Source organism: Lutjanus erythropterus, chromosome 9, assembly GCF_056507025.1.
Source record: "Lutjanus erythropterus isolate fLutEry1 chromosome 9, fLutEry1.hap2, whole genome shotgun sequence".
In the NCBI taxonomy this organism is placed as follows: domain Eukaryota; kingdom Metazoa; phylum Chordata; class Actinopteri; order Lutjaniformes; family Lutjanidae; genus Lutjanus; species Lutjanus erythropterus.
The window spans coordinates 35,751,727-35,773,069 of record NC_139325.1 but is presented as its reverse complement, the minus strand read 5'-3'; the positions used below and the strand labels follow the sequence as shown (position 1 = coordinate 35,773,069).

The window sequence follows — 21,343 nt, the reverse complement described above, 5'->3', positions numbered from 1 at the left end:
GACAATCGATCATTTGAGAACTTTTTAAGAAAAATAAAGTCAAAGCTCTCTGCAGTGTGAATGTTTTCTGGTTTTGTCACTCTTCTCTGACAAAAAGATAAAAATAATAAAAATAATTGATTAATTCCTGGACTATGAAAATAATTGTTAGTTTCAGCCCTAATTGCTTTAATCATTCATTGACTCCAGCTGCTGTTTGAACTCCTTTTTGGTGTTGATGGCTGATGCTGAATAAACTAACATTAACTTGACATACTGGCAGAACAAGCAGCTTCATAATGAGGTGAATGAAGGTTAGAATTAACAGTCCTGTAGTTTGAACATTGGACTCAAATCACAGCTTTGATAAGAAGACATTCAAACATACCGCAGGTCTCTGTACAGGAAAGTGTTTCTTTCATCTGCGTGTAGCAGGAAGTTCCTGACACATATGCTGACTGACATGCAGTCCAGCCAGTCGGGAGATTTCTCTCATGTTTGCACAGCAGATAAGTGAGTGGTGTAACTAACCTCCAGGCTCACTGTTCATGTTTTCCTGGTTCCTCCAGTCAGCTGGGAGTCCACTGCTGAGTCAGCTTCTGGTTTGATCTAAGAAACTGCAGTTCTTTCTGCACTTTACAATAAAAATTTTTTTTTAAAAAATCAAGATTTAACGCTGCCAACTGCTGCAGGCGAGTAAACTACAGATACCTGCCTGAGGAGTGACAGTGTGTCTGAACAGGGAAAAAGTTGGCTTTGTGTCAATCTAATAATCCTTCTCCTTAGTGATTTGGATTATTTTTGTAAATCTCGAGAAATATTGATTAATACCCATTAGGGCTGCATGATTTGGCTAAAAAAAAAGTGATTATTTGGACTGAAACTGCGAGTGGAAATCAGTTTTGCATTACAATTTTTCATGTTAAAAAAAAGTTTAGATTTATTGAGGTCTGAACCAAACAAACATGTTTTTTTTTCATCTGGAAAAAACGAAACGTGGCTGAAGTCAAATTTAAAATAGTTAATTTATGGAAAAATGAATTGTATTTGCTCCCATTCAGTGAGATAATACATGGCTATATATCATCACAACAACATCAGTCATCATAACTAGGGCTGCAACTAATGATTGCTTTCATTATTGACTAACATGTCCAATATTTACTTGATTAATCGATTAGTGGTTTGGTCCATTAAATTCCAGAAAATACAGAAAAATGTTGATCACTGTTTTCCACAGCCCAAGTTGTCCTCAGATATATTCAGTTTATGTCATAAGAGTACTGAAGAAATTACCAAAATAGTTGTTGATTAATAATTGATTAAGTGATTAATCATTGCAGCTGTAATCATGACATTCAAAACTTACTGATTCCTGATTTTGAGCACTAGTTAGATAACACAGTTATTCCTCAAGTCATTTTTCTCAGCAGAAAGTGCCAAATATTCTCTGATTCCAGCTTCTCCAGTGTGAGATTTGCTGCCTGTTTTTGCTTTTTACACCACAGTAAACTGAATATCTTTGGGTTTTTAGACTAATTGACACTATTAAGACACTATTTTATGATGTTTAATAGATCAAACAGTTAATTAATTGTATAGGAATTCAGTAAAAAGTTGTTTTGGCCAGAACTGTTAAATTAATATAATGTCAATGGCTCGACCTTCACCAGTGATTTCACTAATCACTGCTTGAATGAGCCTGAAGCTAACATCAGGATGTTTAAACTCTACCTGTTCTTGCCCAAACACCTCTGTACATTGTAGAAACTATCTACAGAACTGTAAAGTCGTGGTCGCTGCACGTTGTCTTGATCCTGATGATAAAGCAGTTCCTCTGTGTCCATGTTTAAAGTTCACGTCCTGCTCTGCGGCTGCTCACCTCTCACTCTCTTGCTTTATTAGAGTGATGTTGAGTGTTTGAGTGCAGCACTTGAGGACAAATGAGCGTCCCAGCAGGGATCTGGCGCTCAGCCCACACTGACTCTCTGCCTGTTAATAGAGTTTGACCTGGATCTAATTGGAGCTGCTGGGAAATTATGATAAAGGCTGCTGGTTGTAATGAGGACGGGTGGAAGACAATTTGAGACCTGTCCATCGACTCCATTTACTTTTTCCGTCTTGTTTGTTTGCTTCTATTTTGTATGAAGTCAGTAGTCAAATGAGGCTGCTGGAGTCTGCAGGGACGGGCAGGGAAATGAACACCAGCCACCTGTAAACACCTGCTCAGTGTGTTACTTTATCTCATTATTATGCAGTCTTTCCAGGAAGTTGTGATGTTGCCATCTCAACAACAAATGCAAGTTCAACCAGTCTCCATGAGTGCTGCACAGCCTTGGACTTTTGTCCAATGGCTGCAACTTTTCCTCAGATTTGACCAAACGTTGTACATGTATGTTTCAATGAATTGACTATCAGAGCACTTTTATATTTTATAAATTTTGAGCTGTTTGAGCTTCAAAAAGATTTTGTTTCTTTGTGAAAATACCCTGTGGGTGCATTTCCTCCTTTACAAATGAAGCATATTTTTTTTTTATCTTGAGCCTTTTTGGTAAGTTTATTCTGAACAGAGCAGAGTGCAGTTTTATTCTCCCTGGAAATTGCCTTTGAATTGTAAAAAGAAAAATCACCATTTCCCACAATTTCATTGCAAAAACATGCCTAAAAAGATCCCAACAGTGTTCAGAAAAGCTACAGCCAAATCAGAAATTTTAGGCTACAACAATCCCCAAAAGCAGCCCACAAACTCCTAGAGGGGCTGATTAGGGATGGGAATCGAGAACCGGTTCCAAATTTGTCTGATCCTTCTGAATCCTATGCCTCTGAGTTTGTCAGCGACCATGTTTTTCTGACTTTTGCATAATGCAAACAATGACGTTAAACAAGAAGGTGTCACGGCAGAGAGGAAGAAATGGAAGCGTGTCTTCATTTCATGAAGAAAGATGACAGTGTTTGTTATGTCTGTAAAATGTAGAGTTATTAGACTATTATTTTCATTGTTGATACAAATTTTCAGTCGTATCCTTCATTCTGTTTGAATTAGTTGTAACTGACAGTTAAATTTGTTAGTAAAACAGCCATGCAGCCTGTACAGTTAACCAGGTGGGGGTGGGGGGTGGGGGGGGGGGGGGGGGGGGTGGCAGTAAGATCCTCCTTTAAGCTCCAGTCACTCCTAATCACAAACAATCCTCTCAGCCTCACACCTCCGTCTACACACGGCCTCAGCACTCTTCTCTGTTCTCAGAGGAAACTTTCTAAACCAGAGGACGGACGTTTGCTCAAAGGTACAGAGGACATAGATGCTACTTTTATTAATATTTGGTTAACAAATGCAGAAGAGATGCTACAGGAAGTCTGTAGATCATGGATGTCTACCTGTGTTGGAGCTAATGCTAACTGAGTCTTAGCTAATGCTAACTCAGTCAGTGGCTGCTTACTGAAGAGAGCTGAGAGGAGGAAGAGGAGGAAGAGGAGGCTGCATGAAACCAACCAGTGTCTGTACCGGACTAGCTGCCTCAACCTGACCAAAGGTGATTATTATACCTGCTGTCTGTGAGGAGGACGGCTCGTAAACCAGACACGCCACACTAACCTGAAACTTCTGGACAAACAGAAGTTTCCTAGTTTTGGTCATAATGATGATCATCAGTTTGATTGCTGGTATCTGGAGACAACAGTCAACCAGCAATCAGTGAGCAGCGCAGTTCTAAGTTTACACACTTCTTTTTTTTTTTTTTTTTTTGCTGAACTCAGAACAGTTTTAGTTATTTCACATTAGAGATTTCTGTCTTTCTGTTTGAACTCTTCTCACTGGTTTGGAAAAAGGCTGAACCAAAATCTGTTGGCTGTAGTTACATAAGGTAGTTATGATGAACCCTCGCACACGCTGGTTACTAGTTATGAGGTTTGCACACACTAGGGCTGCACAATTTATCAAAATTTTATTGAAATCACAATATGGCTTTCTGCAATTTTCTAATTGCAAGAGGTGCAATATTTGTTAAAGGTGAAATGTGTCAAAAAACTTCTAAATGAATGAGTGCGGTGAGGCAGAGATGTCCTGTCCTACTCATCAGATTCTACAGACTTAAAAAACATCTTCATTTGGTAAAGATTCCAACAATTATTTTTTAAATGATTAATCTGTCGATTAATTTATAGATTGTTCTATGGATTATTTTTGTTATTATTCAATTATATAACAATTAATTTACCTAAAATACACATGAAAAACTTGTCTTATTAGTATTTCAATATTTTATTCAATCATAATCCTGAAAATAGATGCACAAAGCACATTAGAATAATGATAATAAAAACTATAAAAACAATAGAGACTGTAAAAATATTCTTTTAGAGATAAAATCAGTAGGATTTATCTGAGCTGTTACCAAGATAGAGATACCAAGATGTCAAATACTAATGTTTTAGGTTGGTGACGTGACCCGAGCAGCAAAATAATGAGAGAAAATCAGGAAACACAGACAGAGTGCTGCAGGGTCTCTGCAGATACAGACACCACCACACTCCTCTAGTGGTTTTTCCATTGCAAAATTAATTATATATTACACCTCGTGCGATTTGAAAATTGCAGAAAGCCGTATTGCGATTTTGTTGTCACAGGACTTTTGTCTTCTTAAGTTTCATTAAGAAATATGCAGGCTGTCAGTCCTCTGCAGCAGCTGTTGGTTCAAGTCCCGCCTACTGCATGTGATTCCCCCAATCTCTCCCTCTTTCCTGTCATGTCCTCAGCTGTGCTGAAAGATTAAAGTCATATTACCTGCAGACACTGTGACCCTCTTCGGTCTGAAAAGGTGAAGCGTTTATTGAGTTGTTGTCACGTTTTGTACATTAATGTGTAAGGTTTGTATTGCACAGCGCGAAGTAGCGCGCATTTCAGCGGCATTTAAAGTACAATTTGGCGATTGTAGACTGTGATTAACAGCTTCAAATGGCTTTTAATACACAGTATTTTTTTGGACAGTGTTTAACATTATAAATTAATAAATTCTGCTAAATTTTAACTGCTTTCTTAGTGTTTTCTTAGTGATAGACTAGTCGACTAGTCTAAATTAAATTTTGCATTGAATCGACAGGGAAATTAGTCGCCAAGAACATCCCTAGCATCTTTGCCTTCTTTTCCTGGAAAATCAAATATTGGCTCCTTGGTTTTGCTGATGTGAAGCAGTAGGTTGTTTTCTGTGCACCACTCTGCAAGAGACAGTTGATTTCCTCCCAACAATAGATTATTTGAATTTGAATATCTAAAAGCAGCAAAGCACCAGTGGGAAATGCTGTTTACAGTGTGTCTGTTCTGTTGTACAGTCTATCATTGTGTCTTCTCTGTTGCTTACTTGTGATTTTAATTACTCAGAATATATTTGCAGTGTTTTCTGCTGGCTAAAGTTTCATAATCAGTTTTCATTTTCAGTGCTTGGTTATTTGTTCTCGTTGTACTAGTTTTCTAAGAGAAATGTTTGTGTTTGCAAACTCTCTGTGCTGCAGTTTGCTCTTTTATTTTTATGGGAAAATGCGTCTTTGTAAGGTTGTAGTTCTTTCATTTGCACCTGCAGTCGGGTTGTGTGTCTGTTGCCGTGCAGCAGCTGGTTATTACATTAACCAGGTGCTCATCTGTCATTACTGTCACCACTGAACTCTTTCCTTTGCTGAGTTTACACGCTGCTGATTCAGTTTGTTTATTCATCACATTTAGCTGCTTGGTGGGAACGTACAGTCACCCTCAATCCACCAGCTAAAAACTCATCAGTTTTGGCTGCAGCAGGTTCAACTGTGAGGTGAACTGCTGCATTTGGTCAAAGTTTTCTCTTCTTCAGACTTGAACTGTAAAAATATTGAAGGTAGATGAGAAATACCTGCAGAGGAGTACAGGTTTATTCTCACACCACTCAGCAGACAAAGTTTTGGGTTAAGGCCTCTTCTCAAATACACCTCTGTGGTGGTAATGAGTGAAATGTAAGTGATGTTTGCATATAGATTTATATGTCTAGTCCTGAGACCTGAAGACCATTTCTCAAAGATCTTTTTTTTAACTATAAGATTCTCTCTTTGTGTTTCAATGAGAAATTCATGTTGAGCTGTGTGGGAGGAGGATTCATCCTGTAGGTAGATTTTTATCCATGTCACCTGAGACAGTGGACTGAACAAGCCACAATATTCAACTAGAATCTCTAGTTTTACGAATTTCCTGTCGAGGCAGGATATTGATTTCAGTTATATGATTGAGAGGAATCATCCAAATGTGTCTGATGATTAACCCAACTGGATAATGAGTTATAAATATGTTTCAAGTTACTTTATTCATCATAAGCACAACAGTCATAGAGAGGCAGTCACTGGCAATGAAATTCTGATCATTTAAGACATAAAATGAAGACGTGTATAATTCTGTTTTATTTATTTATTATGCTGATTGTGGGTGTCGTAAAGAACAGCATCACTAGCATGAGCAATTGGTGAAGTTTTACACTTTTTGCCCTGAACTTTGCCTGTCAGGTGGTGTCTCCTTGCTGCAATCAAACATTTTGATGTTAAAGCAGGATGAAGTGCCTCGATAGCTCACCTTGAGTCAATGCTGATTCCTCACCACTGCTTTCTTTCTTTTTTCTTTTTTTTTTTTGTTTTACCTTTGCTGCAAGTCATCCCCTCTCTCTCTGCCTCTGTCATTCCTACCTTTCCTGTCTTTCCTGCTCACTTTGCCTGAGAGAACAACTTCTAAGAAGTTTCCTCAGGCTTTTACATGGTTTGTTGAAGATTTGGTTTAGTTTTATTTGACTTGACCTCCAGACAAGGTGTTGACTGTGTGCAATGGTTTGGTTTCTTTACTCCTCTCTGACAGTAAACTGAATATCTTTGGGTTGTAAGCAAAACAAAACATTTTAGGTTATTGGAGGTTTTGAGAAACACAAATCAATATTTTTCACCATTTTCTGACATTTTTAAACAAACAACTATTGATCGATTAATCAAGAAAATAATCAACCGATTAATCAACAATGAAACTAATTGTTAGTTGCAGCCCTATTTGCAAACAACTGTTAGAATTGGTAGAGTTTGCAGTAACTCCTGACATTGTAAATTTCATAATTCCATTCTAACTGGTAACACAAAACAGACCCACAGCAGTTTGGACTGAAAACAGTTCTGACAGAAGGAGAGGGACTGAACTTCGATAACAAAGTGTGATGAAGTAAACTTACTGTAAACCTTCTCCCAAGTGGTTTTAAATAGCTCCTCATAGTGACATGAAAAATGAGCTGACAGCGTAATGAAAGTTTTTTTTTTCCCCTCCTCATTGTGAATAAAAGTGAAAAGAGGCTTTGTTCTGTTTTTAAACCCTGTAGGGTTTTTTTTGTGACGGAGCTGCAGTCCTTTTGTTTCTTGCTGTCTTTAAACGCTGCCAGGATGCTGTCAGCCTCCTCTACCTCCTCCTTCCTCTCTGGACCTCAAGTCTTTGGTCCCCTTCTGCACGCTGGAGGGAAATGATCATCATCATGCATGACAATAAGCATCTGATTGTTGGAGCACTTCAGCTTGTTTGAAGCTGTTTGATGCCACGATAGAAGGTTTTCTAATAATTATTTTTTTTCCACACTTAACGGAGATGTTGTAAAAGTGTTTTAACTTCATGAACAGAACGGTGACTAAAAACTGGTTACTGCTGAATATCTGCTGATGCTGAGTCTGACATTTAAGCCCCTTTACACATTAACATCTGGCTTTTGTCTTAAATGTGAAAGGGTAATATTTTTTGGTTTCCTTACTCCTCTGTTGAAGTTAACAGAATATCTTTGGGTTGCAGATAACATGAGACATTTTAGAACATCATCTTGGGCTTTGGGAAACATTGATTGACATTTTTCACCATTTTCTGACAATTCATAGACAAACAACTATTAATTGAGAAAATAATAGACCAATTAATTGATTTTGAAAATAGTTTTTAGATTATGAGAATAGTTGTGGCTCCAGACAGATATTTTCCCCCTTTTCTTTGTCCTCTTCAGAGGGCTCATGTTCACAGAGGCCACTATGTTGCACTGATATATCTTCTGCAGTAGCTCCAGATAAGGATTTCATGTCCACCGTTGGTCCTCCTACACGCTCTCACGGAGGGAGAGAGTGAGGCTAGGTGTTTGCAGTCTGCAAGATCACCACTAGAGGCTGCTAAATCCTACACATTGATCCTTTAAACATATTGATATCTTTGAGTGTATAACTTTGTAATGATAATAATGTTCACCAGCCTTCGCTCTCCATCCTGGTTCAGAGTAAAAATGCGGAGCTCAGATTAAAATCTTGATTTCCATCTATGAAACAGTGGCCTGCCTTTAAACAGAGCCGTCAGACTGAACCAACACGTAAAATACTTGAAATATTTTCTGTTCTTTCCCAGCAGTGATTAGTCTAAAGTAATTAGATTCCTGTAATCCTCTGTGATTTTCAGGTAGGCTTAGTGACTGCTGATATGAAGCCCTGTTTGTCTGGATTCCAGTGTCACATTTTACTGTGATAATACTGCAGGCAGCGGCGGATTAATGTTGTTTAATGTTGACTTTTGTGAGAAACAGCATTCAGTCCTGAGACACAGGACTCACAGTAGTTGATGTGAAGTTAAACAGGCTGCGGGATGTCAGCTGTCAGTTGTAAACCAGGGGTTGATTTTACATCATGAGGTGAAATAAATGTGTCCGATGGTGGAGATATTTGCTGAACTGTTTGTGGTAGCTCTCAGTGAGCAGGACTGAGTTCAGTTCATAATACATCTTTAATGATCATGTTCCCTCTAGTACATAACCTTAATATAATAATATAATAAGGCCTGTCTGTAACCTGGAGGACTTTTGAAGAAAATGTGAAGTAGTATTTAATAAATATTTATGGTTTTATTATGAACATCCAATATAATTTTATGAGAAAAGTTGCAAAAATGTTTGTAAATGCTGTCAATTATAGTTTCTTAGACTAAAAAATCATAATTGGCAGGTCAGACCCTTAAAAAATCTGCAGTTGGAATCTGTACTGTACTCTGTTCTTGTGGATCGGTCGGTCCAAACTGAAACATTTTAAGAACTATGTTTTGGATTGCCATGAGATTTTGTTCATGGTCAAACAGCGGTCCAGGGACCCTTAGGGATCCATGGTGCTCTGTTGGGTGGTCTGTGAATGGTTTCAGACTCATTATCCAGTCCCTCCAGGAAGCTGCGATGTTGCGATTGCAGTAATCGCAAAATACAGAATTCAGCGAATCGCTGTAAATTCTGCACAACTTTGCAATTTTGTACATTCAGTGCAACTTTTTGGCAAATTTTAGGAATCATCATAGCTTCCTGCAGTCCCACCAATCATAGCAGTCCCCTGCTAAAATCAGTGACTCAGTGTTTTATTATTTTTTGTATTTTTATTTTTTATTTTGTCACAGGTGCTGAAAAGAACACAACATTAACTAAAAAAAAAAACTAAAAACATTGCAGTGTGCATCACAATTTTTTTTTGAAAAGCTGTTGTGAAATCAAGCATCAGGCATCTGTAACTCTTAATAAATATAAAGTAAATCTCAGTCCAATAAGTCACACATGCATCACCCGTTAATTGTGGAAACCAGCCATCTTTATTGTATTCAAGTCCCAGGCTTGGCTGATTATTGCTATTTTTGTTTCGCATTTTATTATTAATGTTTTAAGTAAATTTCTTTTTATTTAATATATTGATATTTTAATATTTCTATTTCTATTTCTATTTATTTATATTGGATCTGATTCATGATGATTGCACTTTTTCATATTACTGAAGTTGCTGTGTGTGAGGTTTCTGTTGTTGCAAAAGAACATTTAATTTTTCTCATCTTTTTTTGAGCTGTTAAGTCATCAGTTTGAATAGTTGGTCTGTGAAAACAATAAAGTGTAAAAAAAAACCAACACCAAGTTGTCCTGGAGCTCCAGGCTGCAGTCTCTGTGTCAGATGTCTCTGCTGTAAATCTGTGGAAGTGACTGCAAGTCAGACCAAAGAGTTCAGCCAATGTTCCCTGAATTTCGAGACAAACTTGTGCCATCTGTTCCTCTGACCTCCTCTCACAGATAAATGTCCTGCAGCTCAGAGAAGAAGAATATGTCCTTGTTTGTCACCTCTGGTCCGATAAAGTTTTTTTTATTTTTTTTTTATCTCTGTGTGTTTGTGTCGCAGCTTTCCGAGAGACAACCCTCCAGTGAAGATGAGACCATGGTCCCAGTACTAACCTCCAGAAAAGCCAGCGAACTCCCCGTCAACGAAGTAGCGTGTATCCTGCAGGTACGGTATCCTCAGACCAGAACACACAGCTGTATCCTGACTGCCTCTAAGGGTTTACTTTGACACCATATTGCCTCACTCTACGTCAGTGTTTCCAACTTTTTTCCAATAAATTCTGCATAACTGAACATTCCTGACCATTTCTGCAACACTCAACACACAAAACGTACAGTATACACATGTTGAAACTTGAGAATCTCATTGTTTTTATTTCCTCTTATCATGAAAGCAACAGAGGACATTTTAGCCTACTTCCTAAATGAGCCAATAAAGGTGCATTTAGACAGAATTTTCAGGCTCTTGTTTTTTCCTCTCATTCATAAAATATTGTAAATGCTTATAAATTTTAAATTTGCAGAATTTCTTCTATAGTCTTTTATTTATTTGGGGACTAAGGGGGCAACGGATCACAAAATTCACAGTTTGGATCGTATCATGGTTTTAAGTCATGGATTGGATCATTTTTCAGATCAGCAAAAAAAGGAAAAGAGGTGGGATTATGGTTAAATTATTTTAAAAATCTGCTTGGTTTTGACCACTCTCTGTAGTTATCACCATCATACTATGATATATTAAAAATTATATATAATAATTATATATAATCTAGATTACACTATATTAATATATATTAATACTAATATACAGTATACTTAAGATACTATACTCTACTGTATTAAACAGTACTCTACTGTGTATATTCTATGGTACATATAATGTGTGTGTGTGTGTGTGTGTGTGTGTGTGTGTGTGTGTGTGTAGAAGGTCACACAGCAGATGTCGACAGTTTTATAAATGAAAAAAACAGTACTGCGGTATAGAGAGCCGAAGTCGCACCCCTTCTGATGGACCTTACTTCAGAAAAAATATGAACTGCAGTCAACGACGAGAGACAAATAACTTTTTGATCCCGTTTGAATTGTGCCATGAATCACACAAATGATGTTTGTCAATTTAAAAGATCATTTTTCAAGTAAAGAAAGTCACAGTTTGGTCCCAGTATGAATCACGGAGCTGAGAGAGGAGTGAATGGAAAACAGCCTGCAGAGCTCGACTCTCTGGACTCTTTTCACACAATGAATTAAAGATTTAATTCAACCAAAACAGAGTTGGTCACTCTGTGAGAGAGGCTCCAAGACGGGCGTTCTCACGGTCTTGTGACCAAAAATGTCAATGTGTCAGTGTACTTTTATTTATGCTGTTTGAGCATACATATATTTGTGTATATGTTTTAGCATATTTAACACAGTCCCAAGTTGGCGTATTTTCGTACAGTTTACATACATCAAACTTGATGCTGTACCCATGTTTATTGTACTAACGTGGCAGCAGTAAACTCACAGTCTGTAGGTGCCATTAGATGCGGCAGTGAAATCTTAAAGTCACCATTGTTCTGTGTTGTGCTGTTGCTGTCAGGCTGACCTGCAGTTGGGTCTAACCCAGGAGGAGGTGTGCAGGAGGCGAGCCTACCACGGCTGGAACGAGTTCGACATCAGTGAAGAGGAGCCACTATGGAAGAAATACATCTCACAGGTAACAAATCACATTTTAATGGTGTCACATAAAGGAATGTGCTTTAAGATGGCAGCATACAGACAAACGAAAACAAGTTCACTCCACATAAACCAGTCTGACAGTAAACTGTGAGGTCTCACTGCTGTCGGCTCCAGAGACAAAAGTTTGTTCTCGCTTACTTATCTGACAGTCCATGTTTTAACACTGCTGACTTATCAGACGATGATTCTCAGGAAGCCCTTCACACATCCAGCAGCAGCAGCGTTGGCCTGAATGCAGCTCCAGGATGAAGCCAATACACTATTTTTATCTTGTGCCCGATAAAATGTCTTGAGGCTCGTCACGTTCCACAGTGTCATTGTTTGGTCATGAAAACACAGTCAATTCAAATAGTATACAGAGCAAACAGATAGTCAAATTACCAGAACACTTCCTCTACATATTGTTATGCCTGTATTTTATACATTTTTATATTTAAAATTTTAGAGCAGGGTTGGAAATTAGCACCAGCCACCTGTCAAATGCAGGAGTAAAATCTATCTGCGAGCAAGAAGAGAACTAAAAGAAATAATCTTTAACTGCCTCGAAGTGAAATGTGAAATTTTCAACTGATTCGGGCACTAGCCCCTGCAGGATCTTCACCCCAGTGACCTCAGAGATGATTTCAGAAAATGAAGCCCGGAGGTTTATTAATTTTGAGCACAACCAGAACCTGCGTGTTAGGTCAGCCGGAGATCGAGCACATTTGTTGTCTGCTTCGGGGGAAAATTTTGAGAGTTTAAATGTGGAAAGATGGATTTGATGCACAACTTTAAACTGAATAAGACCCAAAAGGTTATGAGGAAGAAGAGTTGACACGTGCCAAAGCTCCCTCCCACCTCCCACTCCTTGGCGTAGGTTTAACAAGAGGCAGAAAGAGATATTTCTTTAAATAACGTTATTTTAATGTTGGTTACTACGATGGAAACACTTCTGCTTTTGTCCACAGGGAAAAAGAAAAGTTACTCGTAGCTGCTTTAAATAGTTTAAAGTAAAGTTTTTAAAATGTGGTAAACAACAAAAACTTTTTAAAGACAACTTTGGGTTTGATTTTTTTTATATTTTAAATTATTATTATTATTATTATTATTATTATTATTATTATTATTATTATTATCATTGTTGTTTCAATCACTAACAAAAAAAATAACCATGACCTTTCAGATCATGGTATAAAGGACAGTATATTATTGTGTTATGTGACTCTTTAAGACTTCAGTTTTTATTTAGTGTTCTACTGGACAAAACTCTGAGTGAAAGCACACGTTTTTTTTTTTTTTTTTTTTTTGCAGATCTTCTCTTTGTAAATCAGAAAAAAGTGAAATGAACCACCAGCCAGTTAGACAGGACATATTCTAGCAGGACAGCTGAACATAGGACTGTGATTTGAGCGGTTAAATAATAGAAGCAGCCTGAGGGAGTTTCGTTGCTCGTCTGTTTTGTCCACATGAACTCCGACAAGGACAGAAGCTGCTGCTGTTGAGCCGAGCAGCCGGAGGAAGGAGGGTGAAGAGGAGGGACGAGAGGCCTCGGCACACACAGAGGTTAAATTTAGAAAGCTGAGGAAGGGAGGATACAGAGGACAGAAGGAAAGGAAGAGAGGATGAAACGTAGGGAAGGAGAGAAGAAGAGGTGCTGAATTTTTCTTTTAGCTCCTCTCACACATAAAACTCCTCAGGTTTCTGTGTGAACTCTTTTCACTATCAGCCACAATCTGTCAGGTTTCCATGGAGGAACTGTTCACACTTGACCTAACAGGCCTGAAAAGTGAGGAGAGGTACTTATTATTTTAATAAAAGAAGGAGCTACTGTGTTTCTGCTGCTGATATTCATTTGCAGATTCATGTATTATCTGCTCAGCTTTGAATGGCCTGCTCGCTGTATGTGGTCAGACACACAGCAGGTGTGTGGAGGCTTTTGTGTGTGTTGGTCAGGTCACGTTTAATAAAAAAGTATGTGATTTATGTAACTGCTTTGAGGTCAGTTCTTAATGTAAACATTTAATAATTCAGCAGGTGAGAGGGTTCCTTCTACAATTTACAGCATTAATTTTCTGAGAATCTGTTTCATATCCAAGCAAAATTGGTATTGTAACTGAAATATCCCTAACCTAAGCTGAATGTTCCCTGAATGAGTTAATGCCTGTTTATGAATCGTAAGAAAACATTAACAATCTTTTAGAAGGAGAAGATGTTTATAACAGTTAAATTGAGCAAAATGTTAGTGGAGTTTGGCAGCAGTGACACAGACAGTCAGTGATCTCCAGAGTGTGTTTTCAGACCAGTGGGTTTGAAAGAGTTTTAAACAGCTGATCAACTGACAGTGGAGGACTTGTCTTTGCTTGACATCATCAAATGAACAAAGAAAGCTAAGTGAAACAGGTGCATACAGGTTCCTAGTACAAATACCCAAAAACTGCTCAATTACAGTAACTTGGGTATTTGTAATTAGTTACTTCCACCCCTGCGTAAGCTTCTCTCAGGACCTGTTTTGTGTGAACAGATATAAATGTGGCCCCTGATGTGTTCAGCTCTTCATTGGAAACTTCAGTTTAAGTTTCATTTGCATCACTATATCATTTAGAATTTAAGGCATTTCCTCTGAGATTATTTTGCACAAATTAAAAAGTGCTCCTGCTACAATCTCTGTCAGCTGTGAAGGAGCCGCATCCGCTGGATATCGTGTGTAACATGAGTTTTAGGGAGGTCTCCAGTTCAGAGGAGTTTTAGGATTGTTATAATAGTGTGGTTTGTGGGATTTCACACTATTTTAAGCCAGGAAATCTTGTTCCGTGTCCCCCACATGCACATATAAACACAACCATGTGTGTGACCTGCCTCCCTGTAGCTGGTTTTAAAGCCAGCCCAGCTTGGCCTCCTGCACATTATCCTGTAGACGGTGAGATCCAGCTCCAGGTTTGTGGACTAAACAGTGAAGAGTTAAAGTTTTTGCTGCCGCTGCGTTCAGTCATGTCGTTGATGTGGAAACCGGGTCATTTGGATGCTGGAGCTGAAAATAGAGCTGGAACTGTTGGCCCGCTTCACTCAATGAATTCCGCCTTTTCTCTCTGGATGACTGACACTTGTTTCAGCTGGTCTGTACATCACAGCAAACACATTTGTTCTTCTGTCTCTGTGGGACACAGTGTTCTGTACGTGATAGTTAGCATCTAAAAAGTATTTGAGTTTAGTTTTAATAAAAGCTCAAAATATTGTCTCTTAAGTTTTTGTCATTTTTTTGATATTAGTTCTGAATTATACTTTATTATGCTCAGGATATTTATGATAAAGTGCAGTTTCTGCAAACCAATCTTTTCAATCTTTCAACAAAAAAAAAAAACTCAAATAGATTCAACAAAATCTCACTGCTCCCACATAATCTGCCTCTGTGAGCCGACTCAACAACGTGAAGCTGAAGTTTGTATAATGTCCTACACTCTTTGGACAAAATCAGTCATTTCACCTCACAGAACACGGGCGTTGCTGCCTCAAGTAACGTTAGCTAAGACCCGAAAAAGGTTAAAAACGTTGTCTCTGACAGCAAAGTAAAGTGATGAAAATATTCTAAATATAGCATAAACTTTAACTGATATTGAATTTAATGTAAAGTGGCTAAAATACCTTTGACTGCTGAGCCTGTCCACAGTCAGAATTCTCTGGTTTCAGCTTCTTAAATGTGAACATCTTCTGGTTTCTCTCTTCTTCACTGACAGTAAACTGGATCTTTGGGTTGGTTTGGCTTTAGGAAGTACTGAAGTACTGACATTTTATAAACAAACAATTATTAATTGAGCAAATAATCATCCAGTTAATCGAATATGAAGATAATGGTAGCTACTTGCAGCTCTAGTAAAGAGTATTGTGTTTTGTGTGGAACCCTAAAATAATGAGCAGGTGATGTTAACGGGGATCCTAATAAATGAAATGGAATTAAATTTTGAATGTCCTTACTTTCCAAAAATGTCCTCATTTTGCAGAAGTGTCCTCCCTTTTCAAAATGCCCTCCCTTCCCAAAAGAATTACCTAATTTTCTGAAATGTCCTCCCTTCCCAAAAAAAAAATTCCCAGAATGAGCTCAGTGTTGAGGTGTAAAACTCAAAGTATAAAAGTGCACACACACACGCAGACACACACACACACACACACGCAGACACACACCCAGCGTTGTCAGAATATAGGCCATTGATGATCAGTGTGCGTTTTGTCGCTGCTAACCCACTTCACTGATGTCATGACCTCGTTCTTTCTCTCCTCTCTGCAGTTCAAAGATCCTCTCATCCTGCTGCTGTTGGCGTCGGCTGTCATCAGCGTTCTCATGCACCAGTTTGATGACGCCATCAGCATCACTGTGGTATGTTCCACTTCACACCACAGCAGCACACTTCAGTAGTTCACCTCTTTTGCGTTCTTCTCCTCTTTATAAATCACCTCTGAGGCCTGCAGTTCCTGTACAGTTATTAATAGAGGGAGCACTTTATGGCAGCGTCAGCACAGGAGAAGATGTAGATACATGCAGGAACTTCGCTGCTGGTTTCTGCCCGTTAGATGTGAGATTGCGTAAAACTTTTTTTGGATCCCTTTGGGGAAATGTTGTTATGGCAGCGAGTATTTGCATTGATAATGTGTGGGATAAGAGAAAAAAAAGGAAAACATTAAAAATTTTCTGATGCTAAAATTTACAAATGAAGGTAAAAGTCCAACGTCCTGCTGTGATCATTAGAGCCACAACATGAAAGTTTGTCACACTTGATTTATCTATTCTTAAAAGTTTACTAGCCGTGGAGCTAAAAATGTTAAGTTTGTCCTGAGATCAGGTCATTGGATCAACAAAATCAAGAGGAATAATCCTCTGAAACTGACAGTGGTTGGTTAGATTAAGCAGCTGTTGTTTGACCAAATGACATCAGGCTCTCAGATCAAAAACTGCATTGAAGGGATAGTTTTAATTTTTTCCAAGTGGGGTTTCTGGTTCAGGTACCCTGAAGGAGTTTAATTTTACCCTGTAAAAAACGGATGAATCCTGTTTCAACAGGATGTTACAACCTGTAGGAAAAGCAAACAGCATGTTGTGTCTTTACTCTGTTTGCAGATAAACTAAAGTCGTGTGTTTAACAATTATGGTTGTTTGCTTGTATATATATATATGAGTTATTTAAGCCATTAAATCTGTTTAACAGAAAACCTGTTGCAGTCCTGAGGTCGTTTCACTCAAACTGTTGACACACGTGTTGCACCTTCACTGGGTTGTTGTGTAATTTTAAAAAACTGCCAGAATGTGGACGAGATCCTGTTTGACATTACTGTTGGTCTTTACTAGATTTTTATCCCCTCACATACAGCACTTATTAAAAAAAAAAAAAAAAGTTACCGTGTTTTCATGTTTTATTTTTTTAACAACACTGAATTGAAGTAGATTTAATGTAGAGAGAGTAGAGAAAATTGTCATACATAATATTTTGAGGAAAATAAAGTATTAATGTTTCATTGATTAAGTCAGAATATTATAAGAAGAAATCATACCATTTTGGGAATAGATTCTAAAACTTACAAGGAAAGGTAAAAAAAAAACACAGTCATATTATTGTGACAATAAAGTAATATTTTCAGAATAAAGTGAAAAGAAATTACAAAAAGAAAGTCATAGTATTCTGAGAAAAAAAAAATAATTTTGAAAATAAACTATTTTGAGAATAAAATCTAAATATTACAACGAAAGGTATATAAGAAGAAAGTCATAGTATGGTAAAAATACTATTTTGATAATAAGGTTATAATATTTCCAGAATAAAGTGAAAAATATGGCAAGAAAACAATCATTATGAGAAAAAGCAATATTAATATTTCATTAATAAAGTCAAAATATTCTGAGAAAAAAGTCAACTAAGTGAACTCTATATATATCTGTGTGTGTGTGTGTGTCAGAAAAAGTGAATTTCATTGATTAAGTCAAAATATTATGTAAGAAAAAGTAAAGTAAAATATTTACAATAAAAACATAATAGTATTCTGAGAAAAAAAACATATCTTGTTAATAAAATAAAATGTTTGTAAAATTAAGTCATGCTATGTTGAGGAAAAAAAATCTTTAAATATCATAAAGTTCCATATATTAAGAGTAAACTCATATTTTTAATAAGATTTTAATAAATTATTGTTGTGAGCAGCCTGACATCTTTAACTTTTCTGAACAGATGAGTCTCCAGATTCAGCAGCAGAGGAGTCACTCACTTCACTTCAGGTGTTTTTTTGTTGTTGTTGTTGTAAATTGTGACGTTGAAGCCTGACCGGCTGCCTCTGTGTGTGTGTGTTTGTTTGTTTACAGGCCATTATCATCGTAGTGACAGTTGCTTTCGTCCAGGTGAGTCCTGCTGGAGTGTGTTTGTGTTTTCAGTTCAGTCAAACAAAAGTCTGAATTCATCTTTAATGTTCTCATAAATGTTGGAACCACAAACTAAACAGATGATTACAGTGTGAAAACATGACACATCTGCAATCTGCTGCACATTCACAGTGTGCATGTGTGTGTGTGTGTGTGTGTGTGTGTGTGTGTGTGTGTGTGTACATGTGTGTGCGTGTACATGTGTGTGCGTATACATGTGTGTGTGGGTTGGATATACTTCCATATGTATGCTGATGAATTTTTCACGGCTCCAGCTGTTCTCTGCTTGTGTAACTGTGTTCTCTGTGTGTAGGAGTACCGCTCAGAGAAGTCTCTAGAAGAACTCGGGAAGCTCGTGCCTCCAGAATGTCACTGGTGAGCAGGAATGGAAACAATTAATTAATGATTGATTAATCGGTCATTAAGAATTTGATCGATCATGTAAAATTTAATTGATCATCTATCAAATAAACATCTGAAGTATGTAGCCCCTCATAAGCTACACTCTTAATAAGGGTTCCAAAAGGGTTTGTCAAGGGTTCTTTGTAAGACTAAGGGTTCCATTAAGAACACTTCAAAGATTGTTGAAAGGTTCTTTGCACCAAAAACATAAAATGGTTCATGGTTGATTCTAGATAAAACCCTTTGAACATAAGAACGTTCTTGTTAGAACCTGGTTGGATTCTTGTTAACAAGCTTGGAAAGGTTGAATGGTTATGGACAGGACCTCCAGGGATGGTTCTAGGTATAACCATTTACATTGGGTTCTAGGTAGAACTCTTTGAGAGGGTTCCTTGTGAACTTTAATAAAAAGTTATCAGAGCCAAAAATAGTTCCCTTGTGAAGACAAGCTGAAGAACCCTGTTGCTACCAATGTGCACATTTGGTATCGTTTGGTAACTGCAAAACTTTAAAGATTTTGTAAGTATGATTAATCGATTAATTGATCGTTAATTTTATCTTTGATTGATTGAGGAAAGAGCTGAGAGTTTACAGCCCCATTAGGAGAGCTGAATCCACCCTCCTCTTCTTCTTCTGTGGTTATAGCCCTGTTGATGTGATTCAGTCCAGGTTGACCTGTTCACTTCCTAACAGAACAGACGTTCTGGTCGGCTGTTGCTCAGTTTTTCAGAATGTTTCCTCGAATGTTGTGGCTCCACATTCCATCAGGACGATTCACTCAGGGATGCAGTTGAATTACAGAAGTTTTAAAAGTTTGCGTCAAACTCTGCCGCTTTGTGTAGAGCAGGGGTCTTCAACCTGTGGCTCCAGAGCCGTATGCAGTTTTTGAGTTTTGAGTCTAAATCACACTCTTAAAGGGATAGTTCACCCAAAAGTGAAAATTCAGTCATCATCTCCCCACCCTCATGCTGATTGAAGGTCGGGTTCAGTTTTTTAGTCCATAAAACTCTGCTGGAGTTTCACAGGACAACAGTGTTGCAAAATCTCCCAAACAACGGAAGTGAATGGTGACCAGTTTTCAAATATAAAAAATAACTGGAAAAAAATCACAAAATGCCTCCATACTGCTCATCTGCTGTAATCCAAGTCTCCTAAAGTCCCAGCATGCCTTTTGCACACCGTCACATCACACACACGCACAGTTCAGACAGTGTGCAAGATCTACAGTGAAGATTCAGGCTAAAAACATGGTGGAAATAACATTTTTTTCCTAATCCAATCCAATCTGGCCCCTGCACACTCCTACACACTCTCACTCTTGTTTTCACATTCACATGGAGGCTCCACCACATGAACTGTCATCTCAGACTGGTCAGCCTGCAGGGTGAAGGGGTTAAAAAGCCTCCAACAGCAACGCAGATAATATGACTCTTTCATTTCCCTTCGTCTTCTGTCTTTCACTCCATAAAATATCACAAAACAATAATAAAATCAACTTTTAAAAGAAGACACTTCATTGAAGACATGTTTTCTCAGACGTTCATCTGATGGTCGATGTTGACGATTCAGAGAGAGAAAATGTTCCTTCAGACTAAATTACCTCGATTTACACTTCAAATGAACGTAGACAGAAGGAACAGCTGCCCCTTCACCTGGCAGAGAGCTCACACACACACACACACACCACAACTGTGCAGAACCTGTAACAGCAGGCCAGTAATCTGAGAAGACCTCGTGTTCAGCCTTGTTTGTTTTTCTCTCCTCTTCCTCCGTCCATCTCTCTCTCTCGACCCGTTTTGGAAATATTTTAATGACCTTTCAGTTGAGTTTCTCCTCTGGAACAGTTTGAAATCAAGTCTTTTCCTTAAGTTTTTGATTTTAAATTTCCTTTTATGTTTATTCTCTAGAGACACTGAAACCCATGTCCACCAGGGGGAAAAGATCTGAGCTACAGTATGAAACCAAGTGCTTAAACACCCAAAAAAGAGACTGTATCTCACTAGAAACATTAGATTTCTGTACGTCAGTGAATTAGTTTAGCATCCTGTGTCTACCAGAGAGACAGTTAAACTGACAAACTCAATATTTCTAGTAAATCTCAGTGTCCTTTCTCATTACCTTAATTTTCTGTGAGAAATGATCCTGCTGAATGGCCAGAGGTGAAATACTTTAATATGAGCAACTATTTGATTGCATCACCAGGTCAAAACCAGGCCTTTTATAGCTCAGTTATCTTAAATTTCTACAGTTTGTAGAGTCAAATTAGCAGCTATAATCTTTTCGTAAGGTTACTGAGTGTCAGGATCCTACAGTTTCTCCATTCATCCTGCTGACGCTTCATGTCTGTCTTCTTAAAGACTCGTTTTTTCTGTTCAGCAGTTTATAAAAACTTAGTTTCGGGTTCTTTAACTTGTTGTTGTTGCATCCCAGCCCACAACAGCTTTTAGACGTTTTTTTCTGTTGTTTGCTAGCAGGCAGGAAGTGACACAAGAGTCACCATCAGACAATACAAGTCAACAGAGAGCCAGGGATCGTTTTCCTCTTTGGTGTGGGCGGGGCTTAAATGCACTGTGTTATTCATGTGTGCTTTGTCTCACTATCTGATGTTTATGATGTTTATGATTACAGTATTTTCTGTAGGGTTGGACTTGAACTGGGTTCAGTGAATTTTTCTTAAGAGCGAATTCATTTTATTTTGTTTTTCTGCTGGGTTCTGGTTTGATATAAT

The 21,343-nt window shown here is 37.9% G+C and overlaps 1 protein-coding gene across 1 annotated transcript in view; it reads left to right on the top strand.

Moving 5' to 3' along the window:
• atp2c1 (ATPase secretory pathway Ca2+ transporting 1) overlaps nt 1-21,343 on the top strand; it is a 50,318-nt gene that overhangs the window by 11,041 nt on the left and 17,934 nt on the right. The window contains exons 2-6 of the mRNA XM_084727476.1: nt 10,180-10,284; nt 11,698-11,814; nt 16,096-16,185; nt 18,157-18,192; nt 18,527-18,588. Coding sequence (XP_084583602.1) covers nt 10,180-10,284; nt 11,698-11,814; nt 16,096-16,185; nt 18,157-18,192; nt 18,527-18,588 — 410 coding nt within the window. The remainder of the gene's footprint in view (nt 1-10,179; nt 10,285-11,697; nt 11,815-16,095; nt 16,186-18,156; nt 18,193-18,526; nt 18,589-21,343) is intronic.